The sequence below is a fragment of the Mobula birostris genome, chromosome 21 (assembly GCF_030028105.1).
Source record: "Mobula birostris isolate sMobBir1 chromosome 21, sMobBir1.hap1, whole genome shotgun sequence".
Classification (NCBI taxonomy): Eukaryota; Metazoa; Chordata; class Chondrichthyes; order Myliobatiformes; family Myliobatidae; genus Mobula; species Mobula birostris.
The window spans coordinates 61,443,030-61,464,089 of NC_092390.1; the positions used below are offsets into that span (position 1 = coordinate 61,443,030).

General features: G+C 39.6%; 1 protein-coding gene across 3 annotated transcripts in view; it reads left to right on the forward strand.

The window, feature by feature from the left end:
• atrnl1b (attractin-like 1b) overlaps window positions 1-21,060 on the forward strand; it is a 1,064,590-nt gene that overhangs the window by 774,760 nt on the left and 268,770 nt on the right. For all 3 annotated transcript variants that reach the window (XM_072239599.1, XM_072239598.1, XM_072239597.1), the window contains exon 27: window positions 16,113-16,220. In XM_072239599.1, coding sequence (XP_072095700.1) covers window positions 16,113-16,220 — 108 coding nt within the window. The remainder of the gene's footprint in view (window positions 1-16,112; window positions 16,221-21,060) is intronic.

The following is a 21,060-nucleotide window of genomic DNA, read 5'->3' on the forward strand; positions in this document are numbered from 1 at the left end:
GATCGTTCTTCCGTGGTGAACCCGGCACCCAGGCAAGGGTGGATACACACCAGGTTCCCACCGACCGTACCTTTACACCCTGTGAGCCTCTGACCGAATCCCGCGAACTGGTCCTCCAAACTCCCACCACCTTGTGGGGCACACTGCTCTTTCCAGGGTCTCGTGGCCTGTGTGTGTCGTGCCTTAGCAAACCCACTATTTTTATCCCCCGATGGGGTATCACCTGTCCATCAAACTTCAAACAGTTCAGGTTCAAAGCAAACGGTCTGTGGCAGATGCCAACATCTGAATTGTGTCTCTTTCTCATTAATCTCTCTCTTCTCTCTTATTAGCATTTTGAATGTTTCTCCATTGTCTTTCGTCATCTCTCTCATTAACATCATCCGTTCTGCAGCTCTGCTTGGCTTCACACATGACAAGTGTAGTATCACTTACTGGAATCAGGACAGCGCCAAGCACACTGATGATGGTGTGTTAGACTGAGTCGTCGCAGGTTGGGGTGGTGCAGTGGCCCCCACCCCCCAGGCCGCCGACCGATACATTGCCGCGAAGAACGCAGCGCTAGCTGGGAGGCACACAGCACATCTTTAAGAAAAAAGCCAAAATAAACATGCTAATTACTTAGGTGCTGCCGGACTCGTAATTGTCGGCGCAGATTAGAGGCGATTGACGAAAAGTGGGGGACACCTGAATTTTGATGAAAATTTACTTTGAACTTTGAACTTTTGAAAAGCTGATGTTGCCTGACAGTCAGTTATCCAAGGAATTCAATATACTCACACACAGGATAATGAGCAAGTTATTTGATAAGAGGAGTGGTTATTGGATGAACTGATTAAAAAGTGTATATAATTCTTAAGAAACTGGGCAGGGAGAATGAATAATCTCAGAACAAGAGGCAGAAATGTATTTATTTCAATTTTAATTCAAACAGTAGGAAATTTTTTATGTAGAATTGTGGCACTGCGGTACCTACAACCTGATGACATGAACATTGATTTTTCAACCTTCCAGTAATGCCTCCACCTCCCCCCCTCCACTTCACCATTTCCTATCCCCTTGTCCCTCTCTCATGTTATCTCCTTGCCCGCCCATCACCTCCCTCTGGTGCTCCTCCTACGCCCCCCCCACTCCTTCCGTGGCCTTTTGTCTCATTCACCAGTCAAATTCCTAGCTCTTTGCTTCATCCCTGCCACTCCAAGTTTCACCAATCACCTGGTGTTTCTCTCTCTCCTCCCCCGACCTTTCAAATCTAGTGCTCAGCTTTCTCTTTTCCAGTTCTGCCAAAGAGTTTCAGCCCAAAATGTCGACTGTACTTTTTCCATAGGTGCTGCCTGGCCAGCTGAGTTCCTCCAGCATTTTGTGTGTGTGTTGCTTTGGATTTCCAGCATCTGCAGGTTGTCTCCTGTCGGCGCTATGGAGTATACCACTGAAGCTCTTGAGGATGGAAGCATTGCCACCAATTGAACAATAAAAATGATTGAACGTGGGAGTGCAGCATGTAAATACATTGGAACGCGTCTGTACATCCTCCTCGTGGAATGCATGGGTTTCCTCCCACCAGTTAGTAATTTAATTGTCCCATGATAGGCTAGGGTTAACCTGGGGGTTGTCAGGGTCTGCTGGACAGCACAACTGGAAGAGTTGGAAAGGCCTATTCCATGCTGTACTTCTAAATAAATAAAAATAAAAAAATACAGCCCTTGAGGCTCAGCACTGATTTTAACAATTTTGAGTAATCATGCCCAAGTCAGTGTTAACTATGTCCAACACTCTGCCCTCACTGGCCCTCTTTATTCCCTGTCTAAATATAATTCAACTTACTCAGGTATGGACTGTTCCCGTTACAAATCATTGCTGACTGTTCTTGTGAATTTCTCCTTTGGTTAAGTTAAGATTGAGAGTACAGTAACAGGCCCTTCTGGCCCAGTCAGCTCACACTGCCAAATTATATCCATGTGTCCAATTAACCTACTAACCCATACACCTCTGGGCTGTGGTAAGACAGCCACATGGTCACAGGGAGAGTGTACAGGCTTCCCGCAGGCAGCTGCAGGAATTGAACCCTGGGCGCTGGCAGTGCAATAGCATTATGCCTGCTGCTACACTACCATGTGCCAAAGAGGGTTAGGGTTAAATAGGGGTTGTCAGGGGTTGCTAGGCTGGCGTGTCTCTACATCATAAATAAATCAGATATATTGATGATCACAAATGCATTATCTCCAAAACAGCCATTTGTTACTTTTGCACACAGCAGAGGCTCACTGAAAGATGGGACCAGATTTTGTTAAAGTAGTTCTCAGCAACAATATATCCAGACTTTCCATACACATGCTGTCAAATGCAGACGTCCCTACTTTACTGTTAGATTTATAAGGCCCAGGTCTGTTAGCTTACTCATTGCCTTGCAGTAATTCCCCAGGTCAAACATGACTGAAGTGGAAATTGTAGGACTGCAGTGTAGGAGGCAAAGATGTTAAATTACTTTAGGAGCAGTACTGTCCGGAGGGACATTGTTTCATTAGATGGTATACATGTGTACAATTGAATAACAATAAATTGAACTTGATCTTGATCATCTAAACCATTAATAAATAAATATAGATGGTAAATAATGGACCCCACAGCAATCCTGCCAGCACACCACTAGTCACCGGCCTCCAATCAGAGAGATAACCAACTACTGTCACTCTCTGGCTTCTCCCCTAAGCCAATGCCGAATCTAATTGACAATCTAGTAGTTGCTGAAATTCATTTATATTGAAAATATGCATACAGAATAAGGAACCAAAGTGAACTGTGCAGTGAGACCCACCTTATCAGAACTCTGCATTGTGGAACAGAATCTGCTGTCTTCATCTCTGCTGCTGTGCTGATCAATAAATGCTGTCTTCAAGTCTTCCATTGTACATGCCAGGCAAACCTAATAGTTGTTTAATGGCTTGTAGAGAAATAATTGCATTTCCACTGCCTTCCTGGTATGCAGAAAAGTTTCTCGGAGTGCCTTACAGGATGGTTAATCCAAAACAAGAGAAGGAAACTAAACACAGGTTAGGTAATTGAATGAATGAGCTGGCCTCACCATTGAGCTCATCTTCACAGAGCATAGTCGCAAGATAGCAGCATCCATCATCAGGGGCCCACTCAGGTCATGTTCTCTTCTCACAGCTGCCACCAGGAAGAAGGTACAGGAGGCTCTTGAACCAGAGGGGATAACTTCACTCAACTTCACTTGCCTCAACACCGAACTGTTTCCACAACCTATGGATTCACTTTCAAGGATTCTTCATCTCATATTCTCAATATTTATTGCTTCTAACTATTATTATTTTTTCTTTCTTTTTGTATTGGCACTGTTTGTTGACTTTTGCACACTAGTTTGTCTGCCCTTTTGGGTGTGGGCTTTCATTAATTCTGTTATGGGTATTGGATTTATTAGATTTACACGCCCGCAAGAAAACTAATCTCAGGGTTGTATATTTTGTAGCTTGGGAAAAATACACACTCAAGACAACGAGTCCATGATCCTCCTCTCCCTTCTGCAGCCTCATATCCCTTTTGCTAATCAACTTTCCAGCTCTTAGCTCCTTCCCTCCCCCTCCTGTCTTCTCCTATCATTTTGGATCACCCCCCCCCCACTTTCAAATCTCTAACTATCTCTTCTTTCAGTTAGTCCTGACGAAGGGTCCCGGCCTGAAACGTCAAATATACCTCTTCTTATAGATGCTGCCTGGCCTGCTGCGTTCACCAGCATTTTTTGTGTGTGCGGCTATACTTTATTAGGATTTTGAAGGGATTTGGCATGTCAACAAATACAGTCAAAAACTTCTATAGTTGTACTGTAGAGAGTATTCTGACAGGCTGCATCACTGTCTGGTACGGAGGGGCTATTGCACAGGACCGAAAAAAACTGCAGAGGATTGTAAATCTAGTCAGCTCCATCTTGGGTACTTGCCTACAAAGTACCCAGGACATCTTCAGGGAGCGCTGTCTCAGAAAGGCAGTGTCCATTATTAAGGACCTCCAGCACCCAGGTCATGCCATTTTTTCACTGTTACCATCATGTGGAAGGTACAGAAGCCTGAAGGCACACACTCAGCGATTCAGGAACAGCTTCTTCCTCTCTGCCATCCAATTCCTAAATGGACTTTGAACCCTTAGACACTACCTCACTTTTTAATATACAGTATTTCTGTTTCTGCATGTTTTTTAAAATCTATTCAATATACGTAATTGATTTACTTGTTTATTATTATTATTATATTTAATTTTATTTATTATTTTTTCTCTCTCTCTCTCTCTCTCTCTCTGGTAGATTATGTATTGTATTGAACTGCTGCTGCTAAGTTAACAAATTTCACGTCACGTGCTGGTGACAATAAACCTGATTCTGATTCTGATTCCAAAAAGACTACTGGCTGTGATAGCTGTGAGAGGTAGTTTAACTAAGTACTGAGCAAAGGGAGGTGAATACTTCCGAACTGCTGACATTTCAGGTTTTGAATTTTTAGTTTTTCATGCTTTACAATTCTCCCTGTTTTAGGGGCTCTACAGTGAAAAAATAAAAATTCACAAATAAAAATTCTCAGTTAAATTGATCAAAGTTGCTGGTTGTATTACTCATTTATGTGAACAAAGGTTTGGAGGCTGAGAACTTTTACAATGTACTTTGATAATAAATTTACTTTGAAATTTGAACTTTGAGGGGCTTAAAGCTTCTGCTGGTCGGTAAACAGGATGCAGCTGTTGACATCCAAGTTTCAAAAGATATAAAAAAATGTGTAGACCAGAAAGAGGTTGTTTTATAAATGATAAATGTGCCTGCAGCTCTTTGAAAAATGGCTTGTCATTTTGGCTCAGATTAATTTTCCAAGTATATATTTGTTACTGTTAGGAATATTCAAAGTTAGAGGAGCAGACGATGAAACAAGGAATGTTTTCATTCAAGGTTGTTTGTAGGATGGGGAGAATGATATTTAAATCCTTTTGTGGGGGTTTGTGGAGTTCCCGGATGAGGAAGATGAACATAGATGAGTATGAAGGTGCAGAGGCACAGATCAACCATGGTCTTATGGAATGTTTGAGAAAGCCCATGGGTCAATTTGTGGTGTTTTCCCCTTAATCTGTTTACTGAGGACTTGTACATGTGTCAATTCATGTTGCAGGAAGAACCAATGGCTGTGTGTTGTGAGATAATAAAGAAATGGGCAAATAATACATCAATTAATCTTAGCAACCAGAGAAATTCTTCTCTGATAGTTGACAGTCATCTAAAAAATTCTTAGCAGTGAGATTCTGTTTTGACATTAAACATCTTACCTAATTTCAAAAGATTTACACATACTAGAGAAAATTCTCAATCTGTCTGGTTGGTTGCAGTCCAGGGTAATGAATACAAAAATTAAGCAGCATAGTGCCTCAAATACACAAAATGCATCCCGGCTATTTTCTCGATTAGTTTTTGCTCTTTAAGAGTTATCCCAAATAAGCAGCTTCACACGATTAACCAATAGCCCCATTAACCAAAATTCACTGTTATTCTGTTATTGAAGATCCATTAGATGTGGTATATCTAGCTTTTCAAAAGACATTTGTTAATATACCATGCAAAAGAAAATAAAACTGCAGACTAGTTATATATTGGGGTACTGCCAGAATCAGTGGTACCATTCCCCAACACCCACTCTTGCTAGGATTTTTCACTGTCCATGCTGACCTTAGAAGAAAACATTAGATTATAAAGAATCTTGCCTGCAAACCTTGGTAAGAAAGGAAACTGGGTAGGAGTCAGGATCTGCAAATCGAAACTGTTTAAATGGGTGGGCAGGAAGATAGCTGGTGGAATACTTACTTCATACTTATTGTCGCCAAACAATTGATACTAGAACGTACAATCATCATAGTGATATGTGATTTTGTGCTTCCCGCTCCCTGGATTACAAATCAATAGTAAATATTAAAAATTTAAATTATAAATCATAAATAGAAAAATTAGAAAAATGGAAAGTAAGGTAGTACAAAAAAATCCGAGATACAGGTCTGGATATTTGGAGGGTATGGCCTAGCTCTGGGTCAGGATCCGTTCAGCAGTTTTATCACAGTTGGAAAGAAGCTGTTCCCAAATCTAGCCGTACGAGTCGTCAAGCTCCTGAGCCTTCTCCCGGAGGGAAGAGAGACGAAAAGTGTGTTGGCTGGGTGGGTCGTGTCCTTGATTATCCTGGCAGCACTGCTCCGACAGCGTGCGGTGTAAAGTGAGTCCAAGGACGGAAGATTGGTTTGTGTGATGTGCTGCGCCGTGTTCACGATCTTCTGCAGCTTCTTCCAGTCTTGGACAGGACAACTTCCATACCAGGTTGTGATGCACCCTAGCAGAATGCTTTCTACGGTGCATCTATAAAAATTAGTCAGGGTTTTAGGGGACAGGCCAAATTTCTTTAGTTTCCTCAGGAAGTAAAGGCGCTGGTGGGCCTTCTTGGCAGTGGACTCTCTTGGTTGGGCCAAGTCAGGTCATTTGTGATTTTGACCCCGAGGAACTTAAAGCTTTTGACCTGTTCTACTTGCGCACCACTGATGTAAATTGGGTCATGCGGTCTGCTACTCCTTCTGAAGTCAACAACGAATTCCTTCATCTTGCTGATGTTGAGGGATAGGTTATTGTCTTCGCACCATGCCACCAGATTCTTAATTTCCTCTCTGTACTCAAACTCATCATTACCCGAGATACGGCCTACAATTATTGTGTCATCAGCAAATTTATATATTGAGTTCGATGGAAACTTAATATATGTTAAGTTTATAAGAATATATGAGCATCTGACTGTTTTCCTTGGATAACTTTAACAGCTGATGAGGTCCTTTGCTCCACATCCAGCGCGCGGCCGTTCCGAATGATATCATATCTGTGAAGTAGGATGCCATGCACAATCCTGATTTGATAGAGACAGACGTGAAGAAGCACAGAGGAACATCTGGAGAAACTTCTGAAATGCCTACTTCTCTGCCGCTGCTACTGTGTGATCGAGAACCTCCAGAGGGAAGGCCCCAAATCCTCGGCCTCGCCTCTTGCCTGTTGCCGGGGCCAGGGTTGAAGCGCTCGGCAGAGATGGTGCTCGGTGCATCGGTGTCGAAGAGCTGGTCGGAGGCTCGGAGTTTTCGGACGGACTCGGAGTCGGACTGTGGTCGGATGCTTCCGGGATGCTGCATCGGCAAGTTTGCGGTGCTGGAGGTTTACCGTCTACGTGAGATGATGGGACTTTCGAGAGACTCTGTGACTTTACCGTGCCCATGATCTGTTCTTATCAAATTACGGTATTGCTTTGCACTGTTGTAACTATATGTTATGATTATGTGTTTTTTGTCAGTTTTTCAGTCTTGGTTTGTCATGTGTTTCTGTGCTATCATTCTGGAAAAACATTGTATCATTTTTAATGCATGCATTACTAAATGACAATAAAAGAAGACTGCGTGTCCTCATAATCCAATCTAATCTAATTTATCCCTTTCACTTCACTCCCACAATACTGCTGTCTCTGTTCTGAATCTTTAATCACTTTGAGTTTGTATCAGAAATATCTCTAAAAAACTAAAAACTTGTCTTGAAAGCCATAAAAGATAAATAATGTGTACATGTTAAGCAATTTAAACCAGCTTAATAAAATGAAAATAAAAATCCTATCTACCTTTCTCTCAGCAGCTACATTTATATATGGCTCCTCAACTCGCAGCTGATGTAATTTAGTGCAGGCTGAACAATTGAACAGAGGGCTGTATGTAAGTTTTTGCTGCCCAGTTTGATTTAATGAGGATCTCACCTGTGCAGTGCTATTGCTGTTATTAGAAAGATGAACAATGCCACTGTCAGCTTGGATCTTCTCCAGTACAGTGTAGCTGAGTCCCAGTACAGATGCAGGTACTGTATTAGGATGGAAAATATACTGCATCATTGCTTCCATGATGTAATGCCAGCATTTGTAACAGACCAAGAACACTGGAATAATTGACGTGTTTTTCCAACTTATTTTGCATTCAAATCACCGAGGACCATAGTTGTTCTATATTTTGTCACTATTTTTTATATTTTCCAGAGATAATTTACAGGATTTTTAGTAGTATCTATTCACCTATTAACTCTACAAATGTCATTGCTTGTCTAGAGTGTTGCACAGAACAGAGTTTTAATTGTTATGCACCGTTTGGTATTGCTCATTTAGCCATTTTTCAGGAAATTTATCTTTGTGGGCTTCATTCCCAGTCATTATTTCTGTATCAGTTGTTTCGTGTGCACCAAAGTGGTAAATGCTTCAATATTTTTAAAACTTGATTCTGTGCTGTTCAAATGGGATAATTGGTGCAGGGGAACACTGTTTTATGTTAATGATCCTGGAATAATGCTCATTTAATATTTCAAGCAGTTAACAAGCTGCTTGACTAATTTTAAAGTCTGAAATGGCTCTAATCTACCTGCATAGTGAAATGGCTGCGTGGAATGTTTGTGACGTCTAGCTTAATTACTGGGAACTACATGTTCTGTCAATTTTTCTGTTCTAATAAAATGTCTGCAAAATAATAATTCAGTGTCTTGTTAAAATAACTGGTCCAATATGTGGAAAACACATGTTTTCTTGTTAAGGGAGAAGGTTGTAAATGATGTCTGGTAACATATTACCTAATATCTGAGAGAGCTGCTTCGCTATGGATTGATTTCTCAATGGACCTAGAAGGAATAAAAGAGTTATATGATATTGCATCACCATCTGGTATGGCGGGGCCACTGCACAGAATCGGAAAAAGCTGCAGAAAGTTGTAAACTCAGCCAGTTCCATCATGGGCACTAATCTCCCCGGCATTGAGGACACCTCCAAAAGATGATGTTTCAAAAGGGCGCATCCGTTGTTAAGGACCCAATCACCCAGACATCTTCTCTTCTAATTGCTACCTTCATTAAGGAGGTATAGGAGCCTGAAGACACACACTCAACGTTTCAGAAACAGCTTCTTTCCCTCCACCATCAGATTTCTGAATGCCCACTACCTCAAGTTATTTTCCTCTCTTCTTGCACTACTTATTTAATGCTATATTGTGTAATGATCGGGGAAACGTTCTGATATGACCAATAAACCAGTTGTTAGAAATCAATTGACCTTGCCTGGTGTCTCAGAGCTGGGTGTATCTGCACTCGTGTCACCCTCTGGCCCTGGCATTCCTTCTCTCCCACCTGTCACGCATTGTCCCATGGCACTCCACCCTCGTCATTTCCAACAGCCTTCCCTCCTGCCAGATTTACAAACTGGCTGTCTGCTCCACGTTGACAAGTACGGAGCTGTGCAAAAGTCTTAGGCACCCTGCCTATGGATATGTGCCTGAGACTTTTGCACAGTACTGGATGCTCTTATTGTAATTTATGGTTACAATTTATATTGTAATTAATCATGTATTGCAATGTACTGCAGCCACAAAACAACGGTTTCTTGATGTATGCCAGTGATACGTCACTGATTCTGATTTTGTGTGCAATTTCAGCCAACTTCGGTAAGGGATACAATCATTGAAGCATTATTATTTTGTAAAATTATATAATCACAAAAATGCAAGTGAATGGTGAACACAATCATTTGGCAAAAATATTTAGAAATTTATTGATTACCTTTTCAATGTCAGCCAGTTGATAAAATAAAAGTAGACTGCCCTTCCAGTGTTGGTAGTCAAAGCAGAAGTACCTGTTTTGAAGAGAATCAGCATTGTGTGGTCCATAAGATACCTGCATCACAACATTTAGCGTATAGCATAGGTATCAAGGGTTCTAATATTCATCACAGATGTGTGATTGTACAAATATTTTGAACCATCTAGACCACAACCATATTACTCCAGTTAAATTTTTATATTCTGCTTTGGTTCTCCCTGACATTCAATTAACTTGACTCCATGAAGCAGGAAACCTCTGGGGTAATATATCCTGAAAATGTCATGTCCCCTGTTTGCTGTCCTCTTTATCATCTGCATTACGTAATAACAGCTAAAGGCAATTATAGACCTGCCTTTGCGCTCCAAACGCTTCTGTGCTTCCGTAAGTGTTCTTCCTTCTGCTGACTATTGTAGGGTCCTAAGGAAAGACAAGCAGAATCTTTGTTATCGAGATCACCCCATCAAAATGATGAACAATCATGCTTTTATGTTTTTTGCTTAACAATGTTTTAACGAGGCCTTCACAGTCTGAAAGATCTCTAATGAAGCCTTTTTAAGTTTCTTTTGGACTGAATGTTCAACCTTTGGGACTCCAGCTCCAGAGTTTTTCTCAGAGTTTACTCCTGAAGCCTTCACCATGAGTGGGTATAGCTGCAAGGCAGCAGAGGGTTGAGATCAGAGGTTTTCTTCCAGATGAGGTGATAACCATGGCTGACGAGCCCCATCTGCCCTAAGCGACCGGTTCTAAGGCACCAGCAACACACTTTTTCCTCTTCTCCTGTCAGTAGAAATGGTTCTGCTGGGTTTAGTAGCTAAGCCATACATGAAGGCCAGGAGCTGGACTTGGTTGTCAGAGGTTAATGGAGATGTATGCCATTGGGAGCATTTAATGAATAGTGGGAGCTTATCCCCACTACCACCCCTGACTATAACAACCTTCAGAAACCAGAAATGATATAATACATCAGAATACTGCTTCTTCTGCTTCTGCTTGGTACTGTGCAAGCAGTGCCATAACGCTGTTATAACGCGCAGTAGGTGTGAATGGCGTGGGAGTTAAATTGTAAAGTAAGCTTTTTTGACTAGATCCCCTAAATCGATTTGATTGAGTCTGTCTTTAAAAATATTAATGTCAGAAATACTGCGCAGGTCTGACGGCAGAAGATTCCACTCTCTCGTTGATCTTGGACAGAGGGAGTACTGGTAGCAAATCTTACTGAATGGAGGAGTTTCCAATGTGTGAGGTCCAGTTTACTGTTGAGTTGAACGGACCCTGTGACGAATTAAAGGCTGTAGGTAATGTCAATAATGAATTGATGTGCATATTACATTAAAATATTAATTAAAAGTATCTAATGCAAACATCGCCAGTTTTTAAAATATTCTGATCAGCAGCAAGGATACCACTGTTGTAACAATGCTAATATATTATTTTATTCATATATTTTATGCTTACTGCACAACATACACAGCATAATATTTTAATGAGCTCTCCATTATTGTTAAGAAATACAAATTTTCATATTCAATAACATGAATTGGATTATATTTTGTGAATGTATGAATATTCATGCACTTCTAAGCCCCACCAAATTCTTGGAGCGCCAAATATGTTCAAAGTGCTGGGTGTATAAAACAAAACTGCCCTTTCTTTCTAATGAAGAAAAAAAATCTTGGCGCTTCTGATTTTTCATGTGCAAATGTATTCAACCACACCAAGTATATAATGCTACAGTTAGACAACCTCTGGTGCATCACATATGTTGTTGATTTCCTGCTAAAGATGATGTATGTCTTTAGACCAATGCAGGGGAGCTGCTCGGATTTCATTTTCTATGATGAATAAGAGCATATCTGATATTTTTAAAGCTATCAAATAATGATTGGCTAATTCAAAATCTGAAAATAACAAGGAAAATTACTAATTAGGAAACTTATTTGAATCTTTGTGTGAATTCTGTAAAACAAAATATTGAGTTTAAATAAAGCCAAATTAGAGCTTTAACTGCAGCAGTTAATTCTGTATCTGCTCCAGAGCTAGAGTAATGTGACTTTTTTATAATAAATGGAATTTCATGGCATATTGATAAGCTTACAGAGGTATATTTTAAATGAGAATTTGTGATTTCCTTGAATAGATGTTTTCTGAACACCTTACCAATAAGACCATAAGACAAATCAGAATTGTATAGGAGTTTCTCCAGCTGTCTTCAAACTGCAGCTGTCAGACTCCTACTTAAAAAGTCAAACTTTGATAGTGAGGCACTAGCTAACTACAGGCCTATATCAATTCTCCTCTCCATGGGCAAAAATCTTGAGAAAATCATTTTTAACCAACTCAGCAGCTTTCTGAATGAGGACAATATTCTAGAAAAGATTCAGTCAGGTTTTAGAGCAAATCACAGCATGGCATGGCCCTTACCAAAATTGTCAGCTCTGTGCTGATGCCAACAGTCTCAGTTCTAATTCTTCTAGATCTAAGTTTATTTGATCATGGATGATTTATTATCCCTCTCAACCCCAGCAATAAAGTGGGAGGTAACTTCAGATCCTCTGGTCACTCCAGATTGAATGAACCTAATTGGATTGTGTAGTTTAAAGGTCATTGCAATGTATGCTGATCACAACGTTTATCTTGGCTGCCTTCCATTGGACAGCAATTCCATAGCACTAAAAGTAGCTTATAATTTCAAAGGAAATAGCTATCTGCATCTTTATGGATTATCGGCTCTGAACGAGCAGATCTATAAATCCTCCCAATTGCTTGGTGTTGTGTTTGACATTAAGGAATATTGCACAGCACACCAAGGTGCCAGCATACAGGATATTCAACTGAACTTTATTAATAACTCTGCTTGTACAGTATGTGAACTCCTCCAATGAGGGAGAGGCTAAATGCATGGCATAGGAGTAATCTATTAACCACCAGGATGTACACCATGGAAGGAAGGGCGTACTGAGGAATAGAGGGACCTTGGTGTCAAAGACAAGAATAATCCTTGATGGTGACAGCGTTGGTAGATGATGTAGTTCATAAGGCATATGAGGTGCTGGCCTTTATTAGTTGGGGAAATGGGTACAAGAGTAGGGATGTTATGCTTCAGCTTTGTAAAGCATTGGTTAAACCTCAGCTGGAGTATTTACTGCATTCAGTTCTGATCACCACACTATCAGAAGGATGTGATAATGCTGGAATGGTTGCTGAGGATATTCATCAGGAGGTTGCCTGGGATGGAACATATAAGGAGAGACTGTAGAGGCTGGGTCTTTTCCTCTAGACTGGAGGAGGTTAAGGGAGTATAGGATTGGATAGATAAGAATACTGAGAGGGCTATATAGAGTAGACTGCAGGAAACCTGTCTCCATATCAGCAGTGGATAAAACTAGAGGTTACAGCTCTAGGATAAGGACGAAGAGATTCTGAGGGATCTGAAGGAGACCTATTTCACCCAGAGGATGATGAGTACCTTCTATACAATGCTTAACAGAGTGGTGGAAGCAAAGTTGCATGTCTCCAAAGGAGCATTTGAATTGCTTTGCCATAGAAAAAAGGATGTTCAACTGTTGGAAGATAGAGTGGCTGTGGATGGGTTAACATGGACATAATGGGCTGGCGAGCTCACTTCCATGCTAAATCAGTCAATAGGTTATTGGCCTGTTGTGCATCCTCACTCCCTGTAGTCAACAAGGGCCAGTATTTCAAATTATCTCTTTAAAGTCCTTTGTAGAGACCACTTGAAAGGATCTTCGATACAGCATTTTCAAACGCATTTTTTGTATCCACCTCATTTATCCCATTTTAGCTGCTATCATGTCAATGACTTTTTTTATTGTTAACTATTCTGAAAAGCTGCAAGTTGTTGTAGTAATATCATCTTTACTGTGGAATTCATGTTTTCGATTACCCCATAACAATTACTGGAATTTAAGGGTCTGTTCACTTCAGCAAAGCTTTCATTTCTTGTGAATGGTGTAAAATCCAATTCAGTCATCATGCAGGGCCATGTTACTCTCAAGAACAGCAATGAAAAAGCTATGAAATTGTAATCAAAGTGTACATGGCTACAGTTTACAAAGCTGTGGCCTTTGGGAATTATCATTCTCTATCACAGGAATTAAAGGAGGACAATTGCTCGTGCCTCCAAGTTATATTTCTTTTTGTTCAGTTTTTGATTCTTGAGTTTATTTGATGTATATGTTGGTTCAGTTTAGCAGATAGTCAAAGTCAGGGATAACCTTAATGCACTTAAATCTTAACACTTGTGATCCTAAATGTATGCTATGTTCTCTTCCGTGTTCTCCATGATCCTGACCACAATTTACAGACCACCACTGGCCAACTGTAATCAAGGGCTTGAGATTCTGCATAATGTCGTCACCAAACAAGGAACAGTCCATTCAGACACATTTCAAATCATAGTCAGGGACTTCAATAGGGCTTGTCTGAAGAAATCTTTGCGCAATTACCGTACTACTCCACTGCTATACTATGATAAGGAATGCCTACCTTTACATGCCCAGATCACATTTCATGGAATCTAATCACTTGGCTGCCCTTCTCCTACCTGCATACAGGCAGAGGCTAAAGAGCAAGGTTCCAGAGAAAAGGACAAGAAAAAGGTGGTCATGGGAGGCAGAGGAGCAGCTACAAATTTGTTTTGAGTCTGTAGACTGGGCTATGTTCAAGAACTCATCAGTGGATCTGAATGAATACACCACAGTTATCACAGACTTATAAAAGCAGCCATAGATGTGCATGTCCCCACAAAATCTTCCCCAACTAGAAGCTGTAGATGAAACATAAGATCTGCAATCTGCAAAAGTATTCAGGTTTGGTGACCAACTAAGATACAAGAGATCCAGGTACAATCTTTGGAAAGCCATCTCACAGCCAAAGTGACGACTCTGGACTGAACTTGAATCAACAAAGGATGCTTGACAGTGGCGGCGGGGCTTGAATGCTATTACCTCTTATAAAGTGAAATCAAGCAAAATAGATGATAACACGGCTTTGCTTCTAGGTGAGCTCACTTTGTCCATCAAAACTTGGAGGAACAAACTCCTACAGCTACCAACAATCCTGTGATTTCAATCTCTGAGCCCGGCGTGCAAGCAACCTTCAGGAGGGTGAACCCATGAAATGCATCTGGCCCAGACTGATCTATTTGATTGGGGTGTCGGGAACTTGGAGTTCAGTTCCAGCGTCCTCTGTAAGGAGGCTGTATATCTTCCCCATGGAAAGTATGGGTTTCCCCATGTGCTCCAGTGTCTTCCCACAGTCCAAAGATGTGCCACCTAGTGGGTTAATTGATCATTGTAAATTGTCCTGTGATTTGGCTAGGGTTAAATTTGGGTTTGCTGGGTGGGGTGGCTCGAAGGATCTGAAAGGTCTATTCCATGCTGTATCTCTATAAATACATTATTTTGTGAAGATAGCAGAAATAGGGTCAGCTGCGTCTCTTGTGGCTATTAAATACATTTTAAGGTGGGTTTAAAATGTTTAAGCACCTTTTTAAGACATTTCTAAAGCATTTAGTCACAGGCTTGTTAGATGTTTGCCACAAGCTTTTCACACATTAAGTGAAAAGTATTACAAGGATTTTATGCAGTTTGTATTCCCTGTAGTGTAAGTCTCCAAAGTAAAAATAAGCTTTTGCCTCTTATTGATTCTGGATGAAAAGAAGCTTTCTTCTCTAAATTAATTCTTAAGGGGAAAAAGATCCACTAAAAGATTGATCAGAGTCCTATTGTAACCAGACCTTTAAATCGTGCATTACCACCATTCTGGCAAGTCAATGTGACATTTCTTCTATGATAAACTATTTTTTAAATGACCTTGTTCAAACTGATGGTTGAAATCTGAATTATTGGACTGATTTTATCTTAATGTCACTCCAAATATAATTATGTACAGTATATGAACATATCTCTTGCAGAACCCTCAGAATCTTGTCTTTATGGTGTTATATACTTCAACTGCTGAACTTTTCTTTATGTTTAACTGTCATCTTCTGTTTAAGATATGGATCATTATTGTCATTGGCTGTTCCCTCAATAGGAAATTGTACCTGTTTACATTAACAATTTGTTTTTGAAATAAGAGTTAACTGTTTTAAGAGGTTGTTACAAACATATGCTCTCCCACAGATTAATTTCCAAAGTTAATTCATCTGAAATGTAAAGTGTTCTCTGACAGTATGTTGAAATAAAATCACCCTGTTATTGTTGTTACAAATACACAATAGTGTATACATAAAACAGACCTTGTTCATACCTGATATGTGTGAAAATACAATTGTAAAGCTGAGCATTTATTGGAAAAAGGAGGAGAAATAAAAATTATAAAATATCCAAATTATTGAGAGTTTGTCTCAATACATGATTTTGTGCCTGAATTTTAAAAGACAATCTCTGTAATTCTTATACAGCAACTTCTGCGGGAAAGGCAGCAAATGGCTAGTCGACCGTTTGCATCTGTTGATGTAGCCCTGGAAGTTGGAAGTGAACAACCGGATATTGTGAGAGGACCACTAGAGGTAAGCACCATTCTCTCATTCATTAACTGTGGCGTAAATATCTTCTGTGCCCAGACAACATTATGTATGCTGTAGTAAGGTATGTATGTTATGATATCTATGAGGACAATTTCATACCAATACTTGAGCCCATATATCAGATCGATAATTATTTCAAAAGCATGTAGTGTTTTATTATAGGGTATAGTTACCTTGTTGTAGTTCTTTTTAAGAGGACTGCATTTCCCATTGTGTACAACTGAGTATGAGCAATAAATTGCTAAACAGTAAAGCAATATGATAGACTCCATTTTATGGAGCAGCAATATATCTATTTAAATTTCAATAGAAAGGCTAAACCTATTGGAACTTTATAATACAGAGCTGCCTTACAGGCGTTATTGCTTCTGCACAATGAAATGTGCTGTAATAGGGAAGGGCCTTGTGATGTCTGGAAACTGTGTTACATGTGGTAATGGACACATTCATCTTTGTCTCATGAAAATATTAATTAGTAAATTATCACTTAAATATATGATAAATATAAGAGCCAATGAACAACAATTTAAAACATATAAATCAGTGTTTTAAGGTAAATTCAGCAATCCCATATTTCAAGCTGAGATATATGATCAAAGGGAAGAGAACAGAGGTAACAATATGATGTCAAGAATATTGTGACCACTGCTATTTGAGTTAGCTTGAAGCTCCACAATGCTGAGTCTATCCTTAATTTTTGTAATTAGTTTATTGCCGTTGCTATTAATGATATTGAGATTTTTCTGGAATATTATGCATTTTTGACAATTGTGTGCTTTTCCATCAGCACCGCCAAGAAGGCTGTGTCTTCGCTGCTTTGCGATTTTTTTTGATTTGAATTTTCATCAGCTTTATCTTAAAAGTCTAATCTGTAGTTATAAGACTGAAAGCAAAAAATCATGTACAGGAATTTATTTTTTTTTAGCAAATCTCTTTTGACCAAAATCTGATCCATGACAGAAGTGCAATATGGTAGAATGTAGCAGTGGCTTCACAATTTGCCATTTTGTGAAATTCAGTTTCAGTTGAATTTCGGAAAGAGTAGAATAGCAGTTGGCACAATACATGGTGCAGAGTGAACACAGACTGGAGATGAATCACAAGCAAATGAATTACAAGTTAATGCCTATGCTTATATAACAACAATGACAACAGATTAAACTTGCTCCCTCCATTGCTTGTATACGTGACACTGGTTTGATAACATTGTGTTCAGCCTGATTTTAATACCATATATTTGCTGAATTTGAATTTAAACATTGCATATTTTAGTTCTGTCATGTCTCTTTACTGAAAATTCATGCTGCAGTTTAAGTATGTAGTTCAAACAGACAATTTAGCAAATCCCACTGCCTGGAAGTTTACAGTTGAACTCACTTCCTTCAGTTGAATAAACTCTGCATCTTGACTATCAAATGGATTGTCACAGGGAAGACAGATCTGACAAACAGGTTTAGACATTCAAAACACTTTGTGTGTATGCTTAAAACTTGTTTAAGAGGATTGTTGAAATTATTTGATTAAGACTTGTTGAAATTTATACATGATTCTCTTGTGGTGTTTTAGTGGCTAATAATGTTTTAATTAAATTTAATTTGTGGATTGCCTAAAAATAAGCTATCTAATATTTTATCAGATGCATGTTCTGAATATCTGTTGGATCAAAATGAGTCCTGTAGCATGTTGCATTTCCAAAAAAATCATCAAAAATCTAAATACTACTTTAATTAAAATCTTGGTATGCATGTCAAGGTAAGTAGTGGTGGTCAGATAACCAGACAGTTCTGATGCTCTAACATCCTGTGCAGATTTGCATCCTTTGTCTCTTTGTATCTTCAATCTTCACATCAGCTGGGTAAAACTGATAAAACTGGGTAAAGCGGGTACTAATCAACATCATCCAAGTCCATAGGACACTCAAAGCTGCTGCGCAGGTTGACCCTGTGGTTAAGAAGGCATATGGTGCATTGGCCTTCATCAACTGTGGGATACAGTTTAGGAGCTGAGAGGTAATGTTGCAGCTATATAGAACCCTGGTCAGACCCCATTTGGAGTACTGTGCTCAGTTCTGGTGGCCTCACTACAGGAAGGATGTGGAAGCTATAGAAAGGGTGCAGAGGAGATTTACAAGGACTTTGCCTGGATTGGGGAGCATGCCTTATGAGAACAGGTTGAGTGAACTAGGCCTTTTCACCTTGGAGCAGCAGAAGATGAGAGGTGACCTGATAGAGGTGTATAAGACGATGAGAGGCATTTATCTTGTGGATAGTCACAGGCTTTTTCCCAGGGCTGAAATGGGTAACACAAGAGGACACAGTTTTAAGGTGCTTGGAAGTAGGTACAGAGGAGATGTCAAGGGTAAGTTTTTTACGCAGAGTAGTGAGTGCATGGAATGGGCTGCCAGTGACGATGGTGGAGGTGGATACGATAAGGTCTTTTAAGAGATTCCTGGATGGATGCATGGAGCTTAGAAAAATAGAGGGCTATGGGTAATCCTAGATAATTTCTAAAGTACGTACATGTTCGGCACAGCATGTGGGCCTAAGGGCCTGTATTGTGTTGTAGGTTTTCTATTTTGTGCCGTGTCATATAGCATAGGCAACATGATCTAAAACCATGATTGTCCTTGGGAATTTTTTCTACAAGAAGTGGTTTGCCATTGCCTTCTTATGAGCAGTGTCTTCAGAAGATCGGTGACCCAGCCGATATTAATACTCTTCAGAGATTGTCTGCCTGGTGTCAGTGGTCACCTAACCAGGACTTGTGATATACACCAGCGACTATACGACATATTACAAAAGTGACTTATATTAATACCAAACTGTTAAATAATATTCCCCCTGCACTTACACCTGGCCCTTATAAAATTTCAGCAGACTTCCTTACAATTGAACTCTTATCCTCTTACAACAAAGGCCAACATACTACTTGCCTTTCTAATTTCTTGGTGTACACACAATTAATTTTCAGTGCAGGGTGGAAAAAATGTTTTGGTTACTGTTTTCATAGAGATTGTGCTGCAGATGAATGTATGTTCATTTCAAAATGATAATGTACATATAATAAGGAAGTGGCAGACATTAAATGGAAACAATCTCTTTCATCATATTTTTGATGTGGGAAGAATGCCAAGTATCACTGGTAATTGCTCATGATGGGGTGAAAGGTTACTGGGGATAAGTGAAAATGCAGAGTGAAGTTGTAATCAGAGCAGCCATGATCAAATTGAATGGTGGAACAAGACAAAAGGCCGAGTGACCTATTCTGAGCTCCTTAGTCATATGTTTGTAAATACAGATCAATATTATCTATTTGAATGGTAGAGTAAGTGTCTGAGGGACTGAATGACTTCTTTCTGTTCCTATATTCATGTGTTCCTGTGCCTTTTTTGATAAATGTGCTTTGGGAGGTGGAAATAAAACTATGGAAGCAAAACATCCATTAAATATTGAATATCAGCAGGGTAAGTGAATCCCAGTCTCTCTGGATCAGCGTTTTTGTTTTTAGCTCACTATTTTTGAAAATAATTCTGATGTTATGATGGTAGGGTCACTTGTGAGCAGCTTTATTGCTTTATCTCTAAGGCCATAAATAACAAAGTGTAAAGTTTGAGCATTTGTAATTTTGCCTTCAATTTCACGCTGCAGTTATCTTCTCCTCCATTTCTCTCTTTTTGCTTTTATCAACTTTTCTCCATTTGTACACAAAAGCAATTTTTGTAACTTCTCTGTGCCTCTGAGAAGGTGAAATTCTGTGCTTTGTTACCAAACAAAGGCTATACCAAACATTGGCTATATTTAAGAGGGAGTTAGATATGGCCCTTGTGGCTAAAGGGATCAGGGGGTATGGAGGGAAGGCTGGTGCAGGGTTCTGAGTTGGATGATCAGCCAAGATCGTACTGAATGGCGGTGCAAGCTCGAAGGGCCGAATGGCCTACTCCTGCACCTATTTTCTATGTTTCTATGTTTCAAATATCTGAGATCTCACACATTTGGAGCTGGGTGCCTGTTATGAAAATTCTGATTGGTTGAGAACCATCTCCAAGCTTCACTCCTTTGTGCTTATCCAATCTCGGAAACCTGAAGACTCGTAGAGTAATGGAACACACATAACCATGTCACGTGTTGATCAGATTTTCAAATACAAAACAATATTTGTTGAACAATCATCTTAGTAGTCCCACGATCCTGATTTTTGTTGTCTCCCTTTGCCTTTCCCTGTCTAATGACCAGCTGTTTAAGCAAATGAAGGCTTATTTCAAATGCACAACCTCACTTTCTTAATGTATTATACACCTGAGGCGCATATCTGATAGTTTCTGTTGCCTTAAACATCTCTAGAAGTCTACAGTTGGCATAGATTTATGGTGAAGTAATGGGGATAAAGAGCATGAAATTCAGAATTAGCAAAGTTCAAAGTATATTTATTGTTAAAGTCCATACATGTGTACATCACCATATGCTACCTTGAGATTCATTTTCTTCCGGGCATTCAAAGTAAGTACAAAGAAACACAATGGAATCAATGAAACACACAAAAAGACGGAAAAACAACCCTTCCCACTGAAGGGTTTTGTTCCGAAATGTCGACTGTACTTTTTTCCATAGATGCTGCCGGCCTGCTGAGTTCCTCCATCATATTTGTGTGTGTTACTCGGGTAAACAACCAATGTGCAAATACAAAAAGAAAACAGAATAATTAATTAATTAATAAGAAAGTAATATTGAAAATATGAGTTGTAGATTCTTCAGAAAGAGGTGACATAGGGTCAGAGAACGTTGAACTTTTGTGGTTGGAGTTAAGAAACTGTTGGGATAAGGCC